At 41.7% G+C, this 14,473-nt stretch overlaps 1 protein-coding gene across 13 annotated transcripts in view; it reads left to right on the top strand.

Annotated features, from left to right (window-relative positions):
* Window positions 1-14,473, top strand: part of CUX1 (cut like homeobox 1) — a 283,380-nt gene that overhangs the window by 126,858 nt on the left and 142,049 nt on the right. For all 13 annotated transcript variants that reach the window (XM_064467865.1, XM_064467864.1, XM_064467854.1 and 10 more), the window contains exon 5: window positions 13,721-13,858. In XM_064467865.1, the coding sequence (XP_064323935.1) occupies window positions 13,721-13,858 (138 nt within the window). The remainder of the gene's footprint in view (window positions 1-13,720; window positions 13,859-14,473) is intronic.

Raw genomic sequence — 14,473 nt, 5'->3', positions numbered from 1 at the left:
GTAAGCAAATTATTTCCTGATTCTGAAAAACTAATGGCTTATGTTCGTGTGAGTGCTACTGGGCATTTTTTTCTACCTTTGATAAGGTAAATATGAGCAATGGCTTTATTCTGAAACTGATATGCTCCAGTATTATTTCTAATGGAAAGAACTATAACTAAGGCACATTTCATGACTTCTCTTAAAAGCGTTCATTGCATTTACATTTTAATGTTTGTATGAATCATTATATTATCACAATATTCTGTGATTCTCAGTAATTTGTTTACTAGAGGGTTCAGACATTTTTAACAAAAAATACATCATGAAGCTTCATCAAGAAGCAACAATATTTGTACTTTCAAAGGACAGAGAAAATTTTTCATACCTTCCAAAAAAACCCACAAAAAAACCAAACCAAAACAACCAAACGCTTACGGAACAGTAACTCACTACCACATTTCAATTCTGTTCAGTGTGTGATCATAAATTTTATTCAAAGGCCTTTATTGTATGTGTTTTTAGCTTAGGTTTGGCATCAGAAGTTTCCAGTTCATTTATTTTTACATCTTGGGAGTTGATTTTTTTGTTTTTCCCAGTGCTAGATAAATTCTGTCTGAATAGATTTTTCTTTTTGCAACTGTACCCAAAGTTGAGAGGGAGTTAGGAGTCCAGGTCTCCGCTTTCAAACCTTGGCCTGACTGAGCTTTTGGCATATGACTCTGTGTGTGTATGATTTTATACTTTTATAAAATGTTGACATTATATATAATCTTTAAAATACTTATCTCAAGAGAGGTTTTGAGGTATAAATAATACTTCCAAAGGCTTTTAAGGCTTCGCTGCAAAGTGCACCTTAGCCTTTACTTCCTTTATCTTTTGAGGAGCACGTTTCATGCACACTTCAAATAAATTAATTTTATAATGTTTTGTTTACAGCTTAACTGGTTAAAAGGTCAGTGTTTTTCAGATGCTGAGTCAGAGCTAACGTATTTTTTTCTGCTTTCACATTTATAGTCGAGTAGTGCCCAGTGGCCAGTTCCTGCTGTGCTAAGTGCAGCATACGTAGAGAGATGCAGGGGCTTGCAAGGCTCATCCTAGACCGCAGTTGCCTCAGAAATGTGTTTAGGTTCATCAGCTGTGGTCTCTGAGTTTTCGTTTACTTGTTTCCTGCTCATAGCCTTACTAACGTTCCGTAGGTGAAGAGCTTCCCTTGCCCGTCTGCTCGTGCTGTGGGAAGAGGCGGGTGACTCGGAGAAGCTCCTGCCCGTTGCTTACAGGGTGCAGGCAGTTTGTACTGGCACGAGCGGCGTAGGCGTGGGACGGGCTCTCACAGCTCTGTTTTGTAAAGGCAACCCCTCCGTGAAAACACACCCAGCATACCTGCAGCCTGCAAGTCCACCATTCAGTGCTAAGGAGAGAAGCTGTAGCCCTTCCATCTCCATACTAACACAGCCCAGGGTACTTGTTCCCTGCCATAATTTGGGAGGCGAGTAGGTTTGATTTCTAATGGTCTGGTTTTTTTCACGACTGAGTAGTTGTGTCAAACAAGAGCTGTGTGGGATCCTTTGCGTGCTCTTATGCAGAGGCTTTTTTCTGAAGCCTGGCATTATCACAGGTGCTGGGATTTGAACAGCAGAGTCAGACTGAAGCTTTATGCAGAAGGTTGGACATATATCCCACCCACGCTGTAGGACGTAAAGGGTGAGGGACTTCATCAGTACTTCTTTGCAGGAAAAGGAATCTTCTCCTTTCCTTCATTTGTAAAAGGAAAATTTACACCCCTTGTTGAACACGCCACAATCTCTCTCTTGTCCAGCCTTCCCCTGCGCATGCCTTATGTCATGTGTTGGAGAAATGTTTCTTTGATATTCTTCCTACATGTAAAAATTTCGGCCTGGCTAAGTTGTGAGTCTGATGGAGTCTGCGGGATTAGAAATATCTACACATTTTAGCCCCGTGCTATATCTGCAGAGCCAAGAGGCACACGAGGAGTGTACTCATGTTGCTAAAAGCAAATTCCACGGTCTCGAGCACAAGTCCAGCCAGTCTCCTGTAGCTGTGTGCAGGCATAACAAATACTCACCATTTACAACACATGCTGCAACGGAAAGGAAAACAGTCATTAGGAAGGTATGGCGCTGGTATTCGTCACCTCCTGGTAGGGCTGAGTTAGGCATATGCAGTTAGGGGCTTGCTTCATTGTATTGGCGTTTTTTATTTCCTTCTCATCGTGTGTAGACTTGATGTTGGATATGTACCCATGGAGGGCTTTCTTTTAGAAAAGACCATCAGTATTCATTTATCTCATGTGCTGTTTTGCCTCTGTGTGGCTTTACATATCTTTTGACCTGTCCATTTGGTATTTCAAATATTTAGGTATACTTTTAGCTCCAAAATCCTGCTATGTTTTCTTTTCGGTGTGAGAAGGGAGCTATGATGTTTTGAGAAAGGTATGACTGGAATGCTGCAGAGTGGTTCTTTAGCATTAAGCATCACTGTTACATGACAAGGGTGCAATTTTATCAGACTTTCAATATCCTTTATAGGACCATATAATAATTGCAGCTGAAGTCTAATTCCCAGCAGCCAATTTTATGGTTCTTGAGGAAAGCATGTATTCCTCTCCTCAGTAATAATGTGCACATTTTATATAATTAAAAAGGGCTTCTATTTTAATTTTACTATAAAATGATCTGTATTGAAACTCCAGCTACATGCTTTATGGATTCAGCTAAGTTTAATGATTTTCTTCCCTGACTTACCAGAGTTTTCACTCAGGCTCACCAGTAAGGGATTTGTGGGAAGAGGTGGTATTTTACTTGTGAATTTTCCTATATGCAGCAGGGGGTTTCGCTTTAAATGATAAACCAGACCTCTTCATATCTCTCTTCAGCTTTATGATACTGTTAAAATAGCATTATCAGTGGTTTGTGCTGCAAAATTTATCCTTCCTGAAATAAAGTACATGTCAAGGAAAACATTTTGGTTTATGTACATTTATACAGCTATAATTCTCACTCAGATCATTCTGTCTTGCTTGAGACTGAACATTTTTAATTAATGGAATTAATTTTCTCATTTAATTGCCTTATTTTCAGTATGCAGTAGAGAGCTAGAGAGAAGTGAATGCTGCCACATGAATTGCACTAATCAACAAGGTTGTCACAACTTACCTTTAAAAATAATGTGAATATATTTATTTTGAAGTAAAGGGAGGTTGGGGTTGTATTATGAGGAAGCTTTCTTCCATCTGTACAAGATTTCTTTCTCTCTAGTTTTATAAAATAAGCATATTATGTTAACACCCTTGGCTTTTAGGGTCTTAATCTTGCAAACACTTCAAGTGAAATTGGAGCCCCGTTGTGTAAGTGCTTGGAGGAGCAGGGTTGCCTTGCGGTAACAGTATATTCATAACACTGTTTTTCTAAAGCTTTAAAAGAAAAACATTAAGAATTAAAAATACTAAAAATTAAATATTTTTCTTTTAAAAAGGAACGGTGTTCACTACTATTTTTTGAAACAAAAGTCACTGTAATTTTCAAGTAGAAGTTAAAACGTGGAGACCCAGAGTTGAATGCCAGATGACAGTATCTGGATAAACTGGTTAAATAGAATTTCACTTTATGCTGTGTCTTTATTACTGTGCAGTTACTGCACAATGCCACAGTTGGATTTGCTCAGTTTTCAGTATTGCTCCTGCTAAGCACAGCTCCTGTATAGGCAAAGAAAGTATTCTGCCTTTAAACAGAAAATTTGCTGTCTTGATGTGGCAACAACTAAAGCGAGTTTGGGTTCAGTGGCTGTTTTCCTACAAAAGCTTGATGGCGTATCTTCCGTAATGCTGCTCAGAGCTTGCCACCGAAGGGGAGTACCTGAAAGCTCGTCTCCTTCCCGCTTCTCCCTTTACTCCAAGGTAAAATTTGCATTCCCAGGGCTGTAGGTGCAGCAGTGCCAGCCCCAGCCGTGGCCAGGCAACCCAGCGCGCCCCGTGCTCGCCGCTGCTGTTCCGCACGGGCTGCGCCTGCCTCCCCTCCCCGCGCTCGCCGCTGCTGAAGCGCGCTCCTGACCCTCTCGCTCCTGTGCTGCCTTTCCGCTCGAGGCACGGGATTGCCTCTCGGTTATGCCCTGTATATAATACATATGATATAATAGGAAAAAGTGTTGCGCTTTTTTAGCATATACATGTTTGAGTAGGGTAGATTAATGCAAAACATTTGCTCTCAGTTTGGTGGGGACTCTGCAGCCTTCTAGGATTGAGCCATAAATGGTATTCATTTCTGCTTAATGGGAATTTTCTCATCAAGAAACTAAATGACTTTTGCAGTGTAAAAGGGGATGTATGCTTGTTTTTATTGGAGAGCTTTCACAGGTCTCTGTTGTGATCAGATTTGCCATAAGTTTGGTGCTATATAATGTGCATGATGTGGTTTTTTTAGCTCAGAGGACCCACTATCTAAGGAAAGTATAAAATAACAGAGAGGATAAAAAGAATAATTTTTTTTTTGTTAGAGTGCTCTGTCAAAACAATTAAAAGCAACAACAGTGAAAGATGGCCAAAACGGAAATTTTAACTTTCCCTTGCTCCTTGCCATCTTAAATTGCATGCCCTGCCATGGGGGCTGCATCTTACTAAGGGGTTTGAAGGAGGAGCAGGCTAGTTCCAAGGGAGTTTTCCACACCCCCATGTTTACATGTAGTATTTTTGTTTACAAAAGATCGCAGTTCAGCCTACCAAATTAAAACTGCCCTGCATTGGAAAAAGAAACCCTAAGAATGATTTAGCTGAGGAAATGCAATCGTCTTTTAAAGTAAATAATCAGTAAAGCACAAAGTAAGTGTTAAGGAATTACTTCTAAAGGCGGAAATGAAAATTTGTTTCTCACCTAAAAAGAGAGTTTCATTCCTTCACCATGGAGCCCATTAGCAGCAGTGTGAGATGCAGTGCTTGCTGCTATCACTCCGTTGGCTTGTGATTATTTACAATTTTTAGCAACACTCTCCAGACTTGTATTCCCATTTGGGCTAAGAGAAAACTTCCATTTAAAGTGTATTTGATCAATGTTCTGGGGTTAAAGGTGATACAAAACAGGTTTGATTCCCCCCCCCCCCCCTTCAGAAAAATTATCTGGTGCTTATGTTGGAGGTGATAAATGCATATGAAGTTGTTGTATTTATATATGTTATGTGATGTGTTTGGATCGCTTTGTAAAGTGTAAAGTTAAGCACAAAGCATAAAGGTTAATGCCAGCTCTGATAGCAGAAAGCCTGTATAGGCTTTTACATACCCCGGTGACCAAGAAGTTGCACGATGCGCTGAAATTGCAACACAAGCACACTCAGCCTTTTGTGCCGGTAGAGAAGACCTGGTTGAACGTAAATTTAAGGGAGATGTAGGGGGGAGAAGGAAAATAGGTTCACTTCAAGGGACCGTTAAGCATATCCCTGAACTAGAATACTAAAAACATAGTTTGAAAAAGTTAATAAAGCACTCTTCATTGGGCTAATTGCTAATTGTTTGGCAAAACTGTCTAGCGAGCAAGATCGGGTTATAGCATACTCTGAGTTTGTGGTGTATCAAGACTGATCAGCACAGACAATTTTTGAGAAACGTTTGGTGTCATTACAAACAGTGTGAAAAATTTTAAGCAGTTCCTGGTTGGTTAATAATATATGTCAAAATGCTCACCTCTTTCCAAATAAAATATATTTGAATAAAATTGAAAATAGACACATAAAATGAAAAGGCTTATCTTTTTGCTGCCCCTAACTTTACAAGGGAAACGAATATTCATAAGGTGCCTTTTTTCAACCTTAAAGGGAAAAGAAAACAATATTACGGTGAGTAGTGTTAGGAGGAAAGGAAGGAAAATAAACTTGCTTATGGACAACAGAAGGCGCACAGACACCCCCTCAAACAGAGCAGTAGGGTATTTTTCTAAACACACTTGAAAATCTGATTAATTAAGCAGAAAATTGAGCATAGTTAATACCTGAAAGAGTGAAAAGCGATAAACCCCTGTGGCTGCAGGCAGTGATTTAGCTTGTGACTGTATCCCATTGGAAGACAAAATCCTTGATGCCTTATGAGCATGTTTAACCAGGTAAAAAAATGGAGTTGCATAAACATATGAAAAATGCCCCAGTTCTGGAAGAGATGTCTGTACAGTAAAAAATTAGGGTTTGTAGACATTGGTGATTATCCCCAAACTGTTCCACACACCTGTGCACAAGGAAATGCCCGAGGTGGGGGTCAGAGTTTAAAGTCCAGGGTGCAGACTGGAGATTTTGAGCAGCGGTTTGGTAGAGTCAGCAGCTGCTACTGGTTTATTTTCCAAAACGGTCTGAATCGCCTGGGATGCTGCTCCAGCCTCTGGGTAGTCCAGCACTGAGGAATGTAGAAGTATCTCATAATCACTTCAGCCTCCTTCCCTCTGGGTTCGAATTCAGAGACACAGCATAAAATACAATTTTGGATCTGTAGTGGATGAATGCACGCTGGTAGGGCATGCTGTTAGCATTACAAAGTTATTTTCAGGTGAAGTGCAAAGTCCTGGCCAATTCTCGTCTTTAGTATTCATTGACTTTATCCTTGTGTTTTGAAACTGATGTCAAAATAACTAAAAATAGCTCCGTTACCTGAATATGTGGCTTAAAATTGGGCTTGTCTGATCACATAATTTTTTCTTTTGTTTTTCTCGTTGAATTAATAATTTGATAAATTCCTTTGTAAAAGCTGGAATAAATATTCGAAGGAAGAAATATCCCTAAAGCACACACTTTAAAAAATTTATTGTGTGGTTGTCAAGCCCTATTTTACTTGGTAGGCTGGAGGCACGGAAGGAAGAGGGGAGGTGCGGATAGGGGGGAGCATGCAATGAATAGAAGCAGGAAGAATGTGCGGTATAAGAGAGAAGATACCCCTGCGGGCACTGGTTGTGTTCACCTAGAGGTTTTAACTGCAGCACCCTTTGAAAGCTGTTGCTTCAGGGAGTGGAGTTAGAGAAGCCCTAACCCCGGTGACTGCAGCAGTGCTGCACATTCAGAGCAAAAGAGGCAGGTGGTTGTGATGGGGAATATTGGGCTTTCCCTTTCTTGGTTGCAGGAATGTGCACTGGAATTAGGATAAACCCCAGATTTCGGAGGGTTTAGTGCTAAGTCTATTCAGAAGCTTTTAGGAGAAAGAAGGGATGATTGTGGCAGAAATGCTTTCAAACATAGTGGAAGGTTTTTGTTTCTTTTATAATCTCAGAGTAGGAAGAAATGGAACTTAAGAGTACAAGTGATTTTCTATAACTGTCCTTTGCTTTGCACTGAGCTCATTGTGCAAGCAGTAAATTCCAATGTCTTCAGCCATTATTTGAATATTAATGATCAAATTGGAGTATTTTCAGTTGCAGTGGCTTCTCTTGTAACTCATTAGGTCCTTCTTCAGCTGATATATTGTAGTGGCATAAGATATTGTATCACCTATTGTGCATACCCCACTTTTAATATTGAAAACTTCTCTGAGGATTTATTTGGTAAGTCCTTTGAAAATACAGAGAACTGCAATGCAGTTCATTAAGGAGTCAAATCATATACTCTGCCTTATATGACATTTTTGGATACTTGAGTAGAGATCCAGCCCATAATCTGGGGCAGGGCCAGAGCATCTTTCCAGCAGTAGCCATTCTAGAATTGGTAGACAAATAAAGGATGTTTTTAAATAATAGCCCATGAGATCTAAGAACCACATTCTGGTGAAGGGATCTATATGATTGTGGTCAAATTGGCCATATACCATCTCACATTGTTTTGCTTAACCCTGCAAGCACTGGAGAGTGCTGCCACGGAGAACTTTTGTCGTGATTAATGGGGAGGAAAGGCGCCAGTTTGCTGCAACGCCCCCCCATCCCCATACGGAGGGGTCGCTTCAGGATTGCTTTGCTGCTTTACTGCTTCCAGAGGTCAGCAGAATTTGGGATTCTGCTTTTTTGCTGGTAAGGAAAACGAGAGTCCCTCACCCTTTCGTGAGCGCTTGGAATTCACTGGTACAGCCCTTGCAAAATGCTCTGACAGCAGGAGGGTGAGGAGAACACTGTAAAAAGCGGGAAAAAATAAAAGGAGGAGAGAGATCCCAGTCCTGTGGGATGGGGGAGTAAGAAAGTATGTATAATTCTTGATTGAAGGAAGAACCTTTTCATGTTTTTTATGAAGTGAGGAGTTGGAGAGATGATGAGCTTTGTTTCAAGCGGTATTACGGCTATAACTCTTCTGTCCCTGGGCTACCAGAGTCATAGGGGAAAAGGAGGAAAGCTATCATTTATTCCATGAAATCTTTGTCTCAGTCTCTCTAGGCTATTTCAATTTACCCCTGAAATTTCTGGGGAATAATTAATGAATTAATTAAGTATGCTGTGAGGTGTTTGAATATTCAAAAGCTACAATGTAATTATTATTTTTTCTAAAACACATTTTCAGGTTATTTTCGGATACGCAGCCTCCCAAGAAAGCACTTACTGCATCAAAAGCTAATAGAGCTTTTCCTGCTCTTCCTGCCTGTAAAGCAGAGCCCGTTCTCCAAGAGAAAGGCGCGCTGCGAAGAGCAGCGGTAGGGCTGAGCAGCGATGCGTTCACAAAGTCAAAAACTTCTTTTACTTGGTGAAGAAAGTACTGTGACAGCTGCGCTGAACTTCTGGCATTTTAAAAAAGTCAAATCACGTTGATAAAGTTGTGTTGAGGATGATTTTTTTTCTCCCCCCTCCCTTATCATTTTGTGTGGGCGTTTCTTGTGAGCGATAGCGAAGAGAGCTTTGCTTGCAGTGTGGTTTAGGCAACAGAAATACAGTCTTGTTGAAAGAAACGCATTGCCTTCGATGAATTATTTTTAGATCTGAACCTTAGGAAACACATTTCCAGTGATATAAAATATTAATTGCCCCTGTAGTTCTGGCAATGTTTCATAACCGGCTTTCTTAACGTTTCCAGTGTTACAGGCCTGTAATGAAAAGGCTGGAGGGGGATTTGGGAAAAGTCCTTTGCTTTGGAGGAGCCTCTTCAGGGGCTCCACTTCAAGGTAGCAGCTGACACCCAGTTTGCGGAGGGGCGGCGGAGCGAGCCCGCCGGCCTGGGCCCGGGGCTCCCGCAGCACCTGGCGCACCTGCCAGCGTCGCGCCGTGCCCGCGGAGGGTCTGGCTCTGAGGGCGCTGCCCTCCGTGAGCGGCCCCACAGCTGCAGCCCCCTCCCCAAATCCCCCCCACCCCGCGCCGGTGCGGGGCCCGCGGCCGCCTCCCGATCCGCCCCGCGCGATCCAGGCCGGGCCTTGCCGCTCTCCAGCCGCGGCCGGTGCCCGCCGGCGGGCCCGGGCAGCCCCGCCGCCCCCGCTCCCGGGAGGGACCCGGCCGGGACCCGGCCAGCGCCCCCCCCCCCCCCGCTGCCCCGCACCCTGCCCCGCACCCTGCCCGCCGAGCGGCGCTCCGCGGTGGCGGTCTTAAAAACTCACACATCCACACGCGCATGTGGGGAGAGAAAGAGGGTGATGGGCCAGGGTGCTCTGCAAATCGTACGTTTAAACAATGACATAGTTTTTCCACTTCATTTGGCAAATTCTCCTCCCGCAGCCCATCCCGCCATCAGTCTCCCCGTATTAGCCGGCAGGTTCGAACGGCAGCGGGAAGGAAGCGGATCTGGTCGGCGGGCAGCTTCCCGCCTCGCACGGCAACAGCTACGGCCGAGGGGTTTTAAACCTCAACTTGCCAGACCGAGCTTATTTTCCTTGAGCTGAGGTGGGCTCTTCCCCCCCACCCCCCATCTTAAATAACGAGGGTGGTCCCAGCATACTCTATATCGAGACAGCTTTTCATCAGTTGCTCATCAGCATGCTAATTGCTGTATGACTAATTATGCCCTGAATTCCAGTTGATTTTCTTAATGAGACAGCTGGGTTAATTATGTAATCGTATGATTACATTAGCCTAGAGTGCCCTGGCGAAAAGTAACGCAGGCAGGAGCGTGATGTCATTGCACGAGCAGCGCTCACAAGGGGGTGCATTCATTTCTGCCTAATGACAGGGGAGGGCAAGGTACCCACAGTGCTCTTTGTGTAAACACTTATATTGAATTATTAAGGTCTGTGTCTTTTTCCAGCTCTCAGAATGAGGGAGGAACAGGGTTTCTTAAACAAAACTCACTTTGGAAATTCAGCTGGTCATCGATAGTCCTGTTTTATCTCCTGGGTTGGCTCGGAGCAGCGTGGGGTTGCGGGCGGCGAGGTGCTGCCTCTAGCTAGCCATGTAATGCGCTCTTTTGGTGAGATGTCTTTGTGGTCCTTTTAAAATTATTTGTAAAATATGGAGTTTGCATGCATGCACAGCAGCAAAAACACCCTGGTACTCTTGCGCTGCTATTCAAAAAAGGTTTATCATCAGGCCATGTATGTGGCATGAGAACAGTTTGAGAGGTGTTATTGCGGCTGCGTTGCACTAACTTGTTTGATGTGAAGTATTAACTGCTATAAAATAATGTTACTTTTGTAACATTAATTTTTTTCACATCTGCGTTTGTTGAGACGTGTCCATCCACCTCCTTTTCAGGAGGACAGAAGCTCATCTGCAAGGGGACCTGTGTGGTGTGTCCCAGCGGTGAGCACAGGGACGTGCTCGGGGGGCTGCCCGTGAAACGGCACCGAAAGGGCAATTCGTTGGGAAGTAAAGGCAGGAACAGGCCTTGCAGATATTGGTTTTAAAATATGGCAGTTACTATTTCCTGTATGGTAGCGTGGAGGAAGCCTTATCGAGGATTGGGTCCAGACATGCTGGGCTGCGTACAAACCCGTGCTGCAAAGGGCTTCTTTATGGGTATAGTATGCAACAAGTGGGTTAGGAAAGTAGAACAGAATGGGAAGCGATAGGAAAATACATGCTAAATTTAGACATCTCAATTTACTCTTGGGCAGTAATGATTCTGCTAAACACTTTTTAAAGTTCTGGATGACCAGATTCCTTTGACCAGTTTTCTCATTCCTTATTTACCTTGTGCCTAGCAGGGATTCTGAGCTTTTGCAAGCTAGAGAAGATTCAAACCAAGAGAATAATTTGTGATGAGTTTTCCACATTTCAGTGTTAAGTGAGGTGATTTTTCTCTTTTACAGATTACAGAAGAGGCATTTCCTTCTCTGCCTCTCTCCATAAGCTAGTACCGCTTGATCTTTTTTGAAATGTGTATGCCTGTTGTTTGTGTAATGAATCGAAAGTTTTGGTCCATTGCTTGTTTAAAAATTCAGTGACCTCCTGTTAAATGACATGAAACACACTTTGTAAGTCTGGTTAATATAAAAAGGTATGCTTTTTCATGCATGCATATGTTGGGAAAAGGAGAGTATTTTTATTTATTTTTAAATCCACTTCACTCAGGTAAGAGAGAAGTCATTCTGACTGTAGAGTTTATACTTGTTTCAGAATAGTTGGTGTTTATAAATACTTCAGAAATCGTGGTGTTTTAGGGGGGCTGTTTTTTGCCGTTAAAGAGCATGTTGGGGCTTGCCATGAGAAATGAAGTATTTCTCTCTGCCCAAAACGTCTTGGTCATTTTATTGTCATGCAGTGATTAGTTTTCTTTAATGCAGTTTATAAAAATTAAGTCTAAGAGCTGCTCCAGCCATGGGTTTTTTTACATGTCCTTAAGCAGTATTTAGTGGCTGCAGGCCATTAGTCCTTCAAATAGGCTCTAGTAAAGTTTGAAGTTTAATGCACAGAGACTGTTTTTACATTTTGTTTGTTCTGCCACTGTTTTGCTACTTGAACATTAACCTTTAATAGAGCTAAATTAAATATACATGTCTTGATGAATAATGATGAGATTGCAAGCATTTTCATTTTGTACATAAAGCTTCTCAGGGATTGCAAATTTGACTACAGGTTTAGTCATTATTCACTTTATAATGCCTATGTTATTTTTCTCTTTTAATTCTGTGCTGATTTAAATATAAAAACCCCTGTGTATTTGGAGCAAAATACCTCTTGCAAGTGTCTTGGCTTTTTACAGCGGGCATGTTAAACCAAGGGGAAGAAAGATTAAATTTCTTTCATTGTGGCATTTTAACGCTATTTTCTAGAAATATCATAGCTGAAGCTTAAGATCCCTGCCTGATATGTTTTGTGGTTCCTGTAACAGCTTAAGATGCGGATAGATTGAGATGATCTAGCCTTTCTTTATGTTCAGCAGATGAATGTCCTGGGCTAGCTCGTTTGGAGAATTGCTGAGCTGCAGAAGTGTGACAAAACGGTCATTCCAGATAATGGTCGGCAGACCTACATGGGAGAAGGGTGATGTTGTGACAGCCCGTACCTTAATTGGACCATACATAAATATTGCAGGGCCTTTAACTGGTGCTACTGCTGTGACTTAAACTTTATATTTAATTCCTTACCTGTACCCCCTCTCTGCCACAATAACATTTTAAGTTTGATTTATTATAAATATTTTAATACAGATAATAATAACGAAAAGTATTTGGCCTAAAAAGCATAAATGAAAAAGCTATGTAGTCATAAACTATGTATGTACAGAGAACAGATGACAAGCAACCCAGATTTTGTATTATGAACAGGGTAATGCCATAAGCTGTTGAAGAACCGAGTAACAAAATGCAGCAGGCTGCTACTTATAATGTCTCTGAGCTCAACATAACCCAGTACTATTCTTCTATAAACTATGAAACAACGCTGGCATATTGAAAAAACACACAAGCTCATGCTTAATGTGTTAACAGAGGTACAATAGACTTATTATGTGTTTCCAGAGACTGAGGGTGGTCTGAAAAATTAATGACTGTAGTGGTTGAAAATTAAGTGAACTCCCTAATATATACTGTTGTTGATCCACTGAGTTTGGTGTTTAGCATTCCTCAACAGGAGACTAAATCTTTGCAGCCATTTCACAAGAGATGCTGGCGCCCATAACAGAAATGTATTCAATAACCTTTTATAAGTCCATCAGACTCCAGCGTTTTCCTATTCTGACTGGGAAGAAGTCCCAGAATAAATCACTTGTGCACAATTCAGGTGTGTGTTAAGGACTGTCTTTAGCAGAAGGAACAAACATCAGGGAATTAATACTGAGAGGACATTCAAAATTATTTCCAATCTCTATTTGATTAGTAGTATAAGAAAAAGAGGGGAAAAGAGTCATGAAACCCAAGGTTCATGGAACTAATTACATGCGTACAATATTTTTTATTGTATTATATCTATCAGTTAGCCAAAGTATAGCTTGGATTTCCATGATCAAATAACCTTTTTGAGCTCAGCTGTGCAGGGAGGCACAGTTTGCTTCAGAAATTCACTCCCACAGAAGCAGAGGTATGTGAGGGACACTAGCTGTCAGTAAACCATGCAGTTTGGTTGCCTTTTACCCCAAAATCCTCATTTTGCAAACAAAAATTTGAAACATAAGGCACTGGCATGCTTTCGTATGATGACTGGCTGTACCCAGGGACATTGCCCTGGGATTAACAGCAGGATGAAGGCAGCACACGCCAATTTAAAGGGTAACATAGATACAATGAACTAGCTCTATTTTTTGGAAGTTTGCATCGTATGAGGTGAGGAACATACAGGAACGGTATCTCAAACAAACCTAGGGCCTTACTGGCACTTAAAGTGGGTATTAATGGACAAAAGAGGACACTTGTGCTCTGAACTGTGCGAGTCTCAGAAGCGTTCCTATTATCTTACACTTTATTTTACTGTTTCTTTTTCAGATCCGGTTCCAGCCTTGGATTTAGGGCAGCAGCTTCAGCTGAAGGTTCAACGTATGCACGATATTGAAACAGAGAACCAGAAACTTAGGGAGACTCTAGAGGAATACAATAAAGAATTCGCCGAGGTGAAAAATCAGGGTAGGTTGCAAGTGTATTCATTTATCAGCTTTTAATGCATACTGAAATTTGAAGACTGGGATTAAATTCAGTTTTATTTCTTACAGGTAGGGTTGGCAGTAGCGTTGAAATTCAGTAAAGAAAGTATAATAGTCCATTATAGCCGCTTCTGTATTTATGTGAATACGTATGACTTTGGGTAGACTCTCTGGATTTCTTTAAAGGTTTCGTCTTCTGTAGCACCAACTCAGAGAATGGAGCTGTGATCCTGTGTGTTCGGTTGTAGCCTTCAGCGCTACCTGAAAATTTCACCCCCGACTGAAGTTATATGTAGACGTTTTACGAGAGGCGGTGCTATTGCCGACAGCAAGCTGAATGTATGTGTGGGTGCGCGTAGCACATACCGTTTACGCAGACACACACAGAAATCTAGGATTTTATACACACGTACAAATCTGTACAAAACGGACCTTTGTGTGTGCTCTGTTTTTCCTTGTCTCTATCTGAAATGTGTTACTAGAGTACATTCAGCATACATGCTTTATATTTACACTGGAGACTATTCAAAGAGCAATGTAAATACAAGCTAATACTGTTTAATTATTTAAGTAAGTTTTAATAGACCAGAGTACATGA

Source organism: Phalacrocorax carbo, chromosome 17 (assembly GCF_963921805.1).
Source record: "Phalacrocorax carbo chromosome 17, bPhaCar2.1, whole genome shotgun sequence".
Taxonomy (NCBI): Eukaryota; Metazoa; Chordata; class Aves; order Suliformes; family Phalacrocoracidae; genus Phalacrocorax; species Phalacrocorax carbo.
This window is presented reverse-complemented; position numbering and strand designations above follow the sequence as displayed.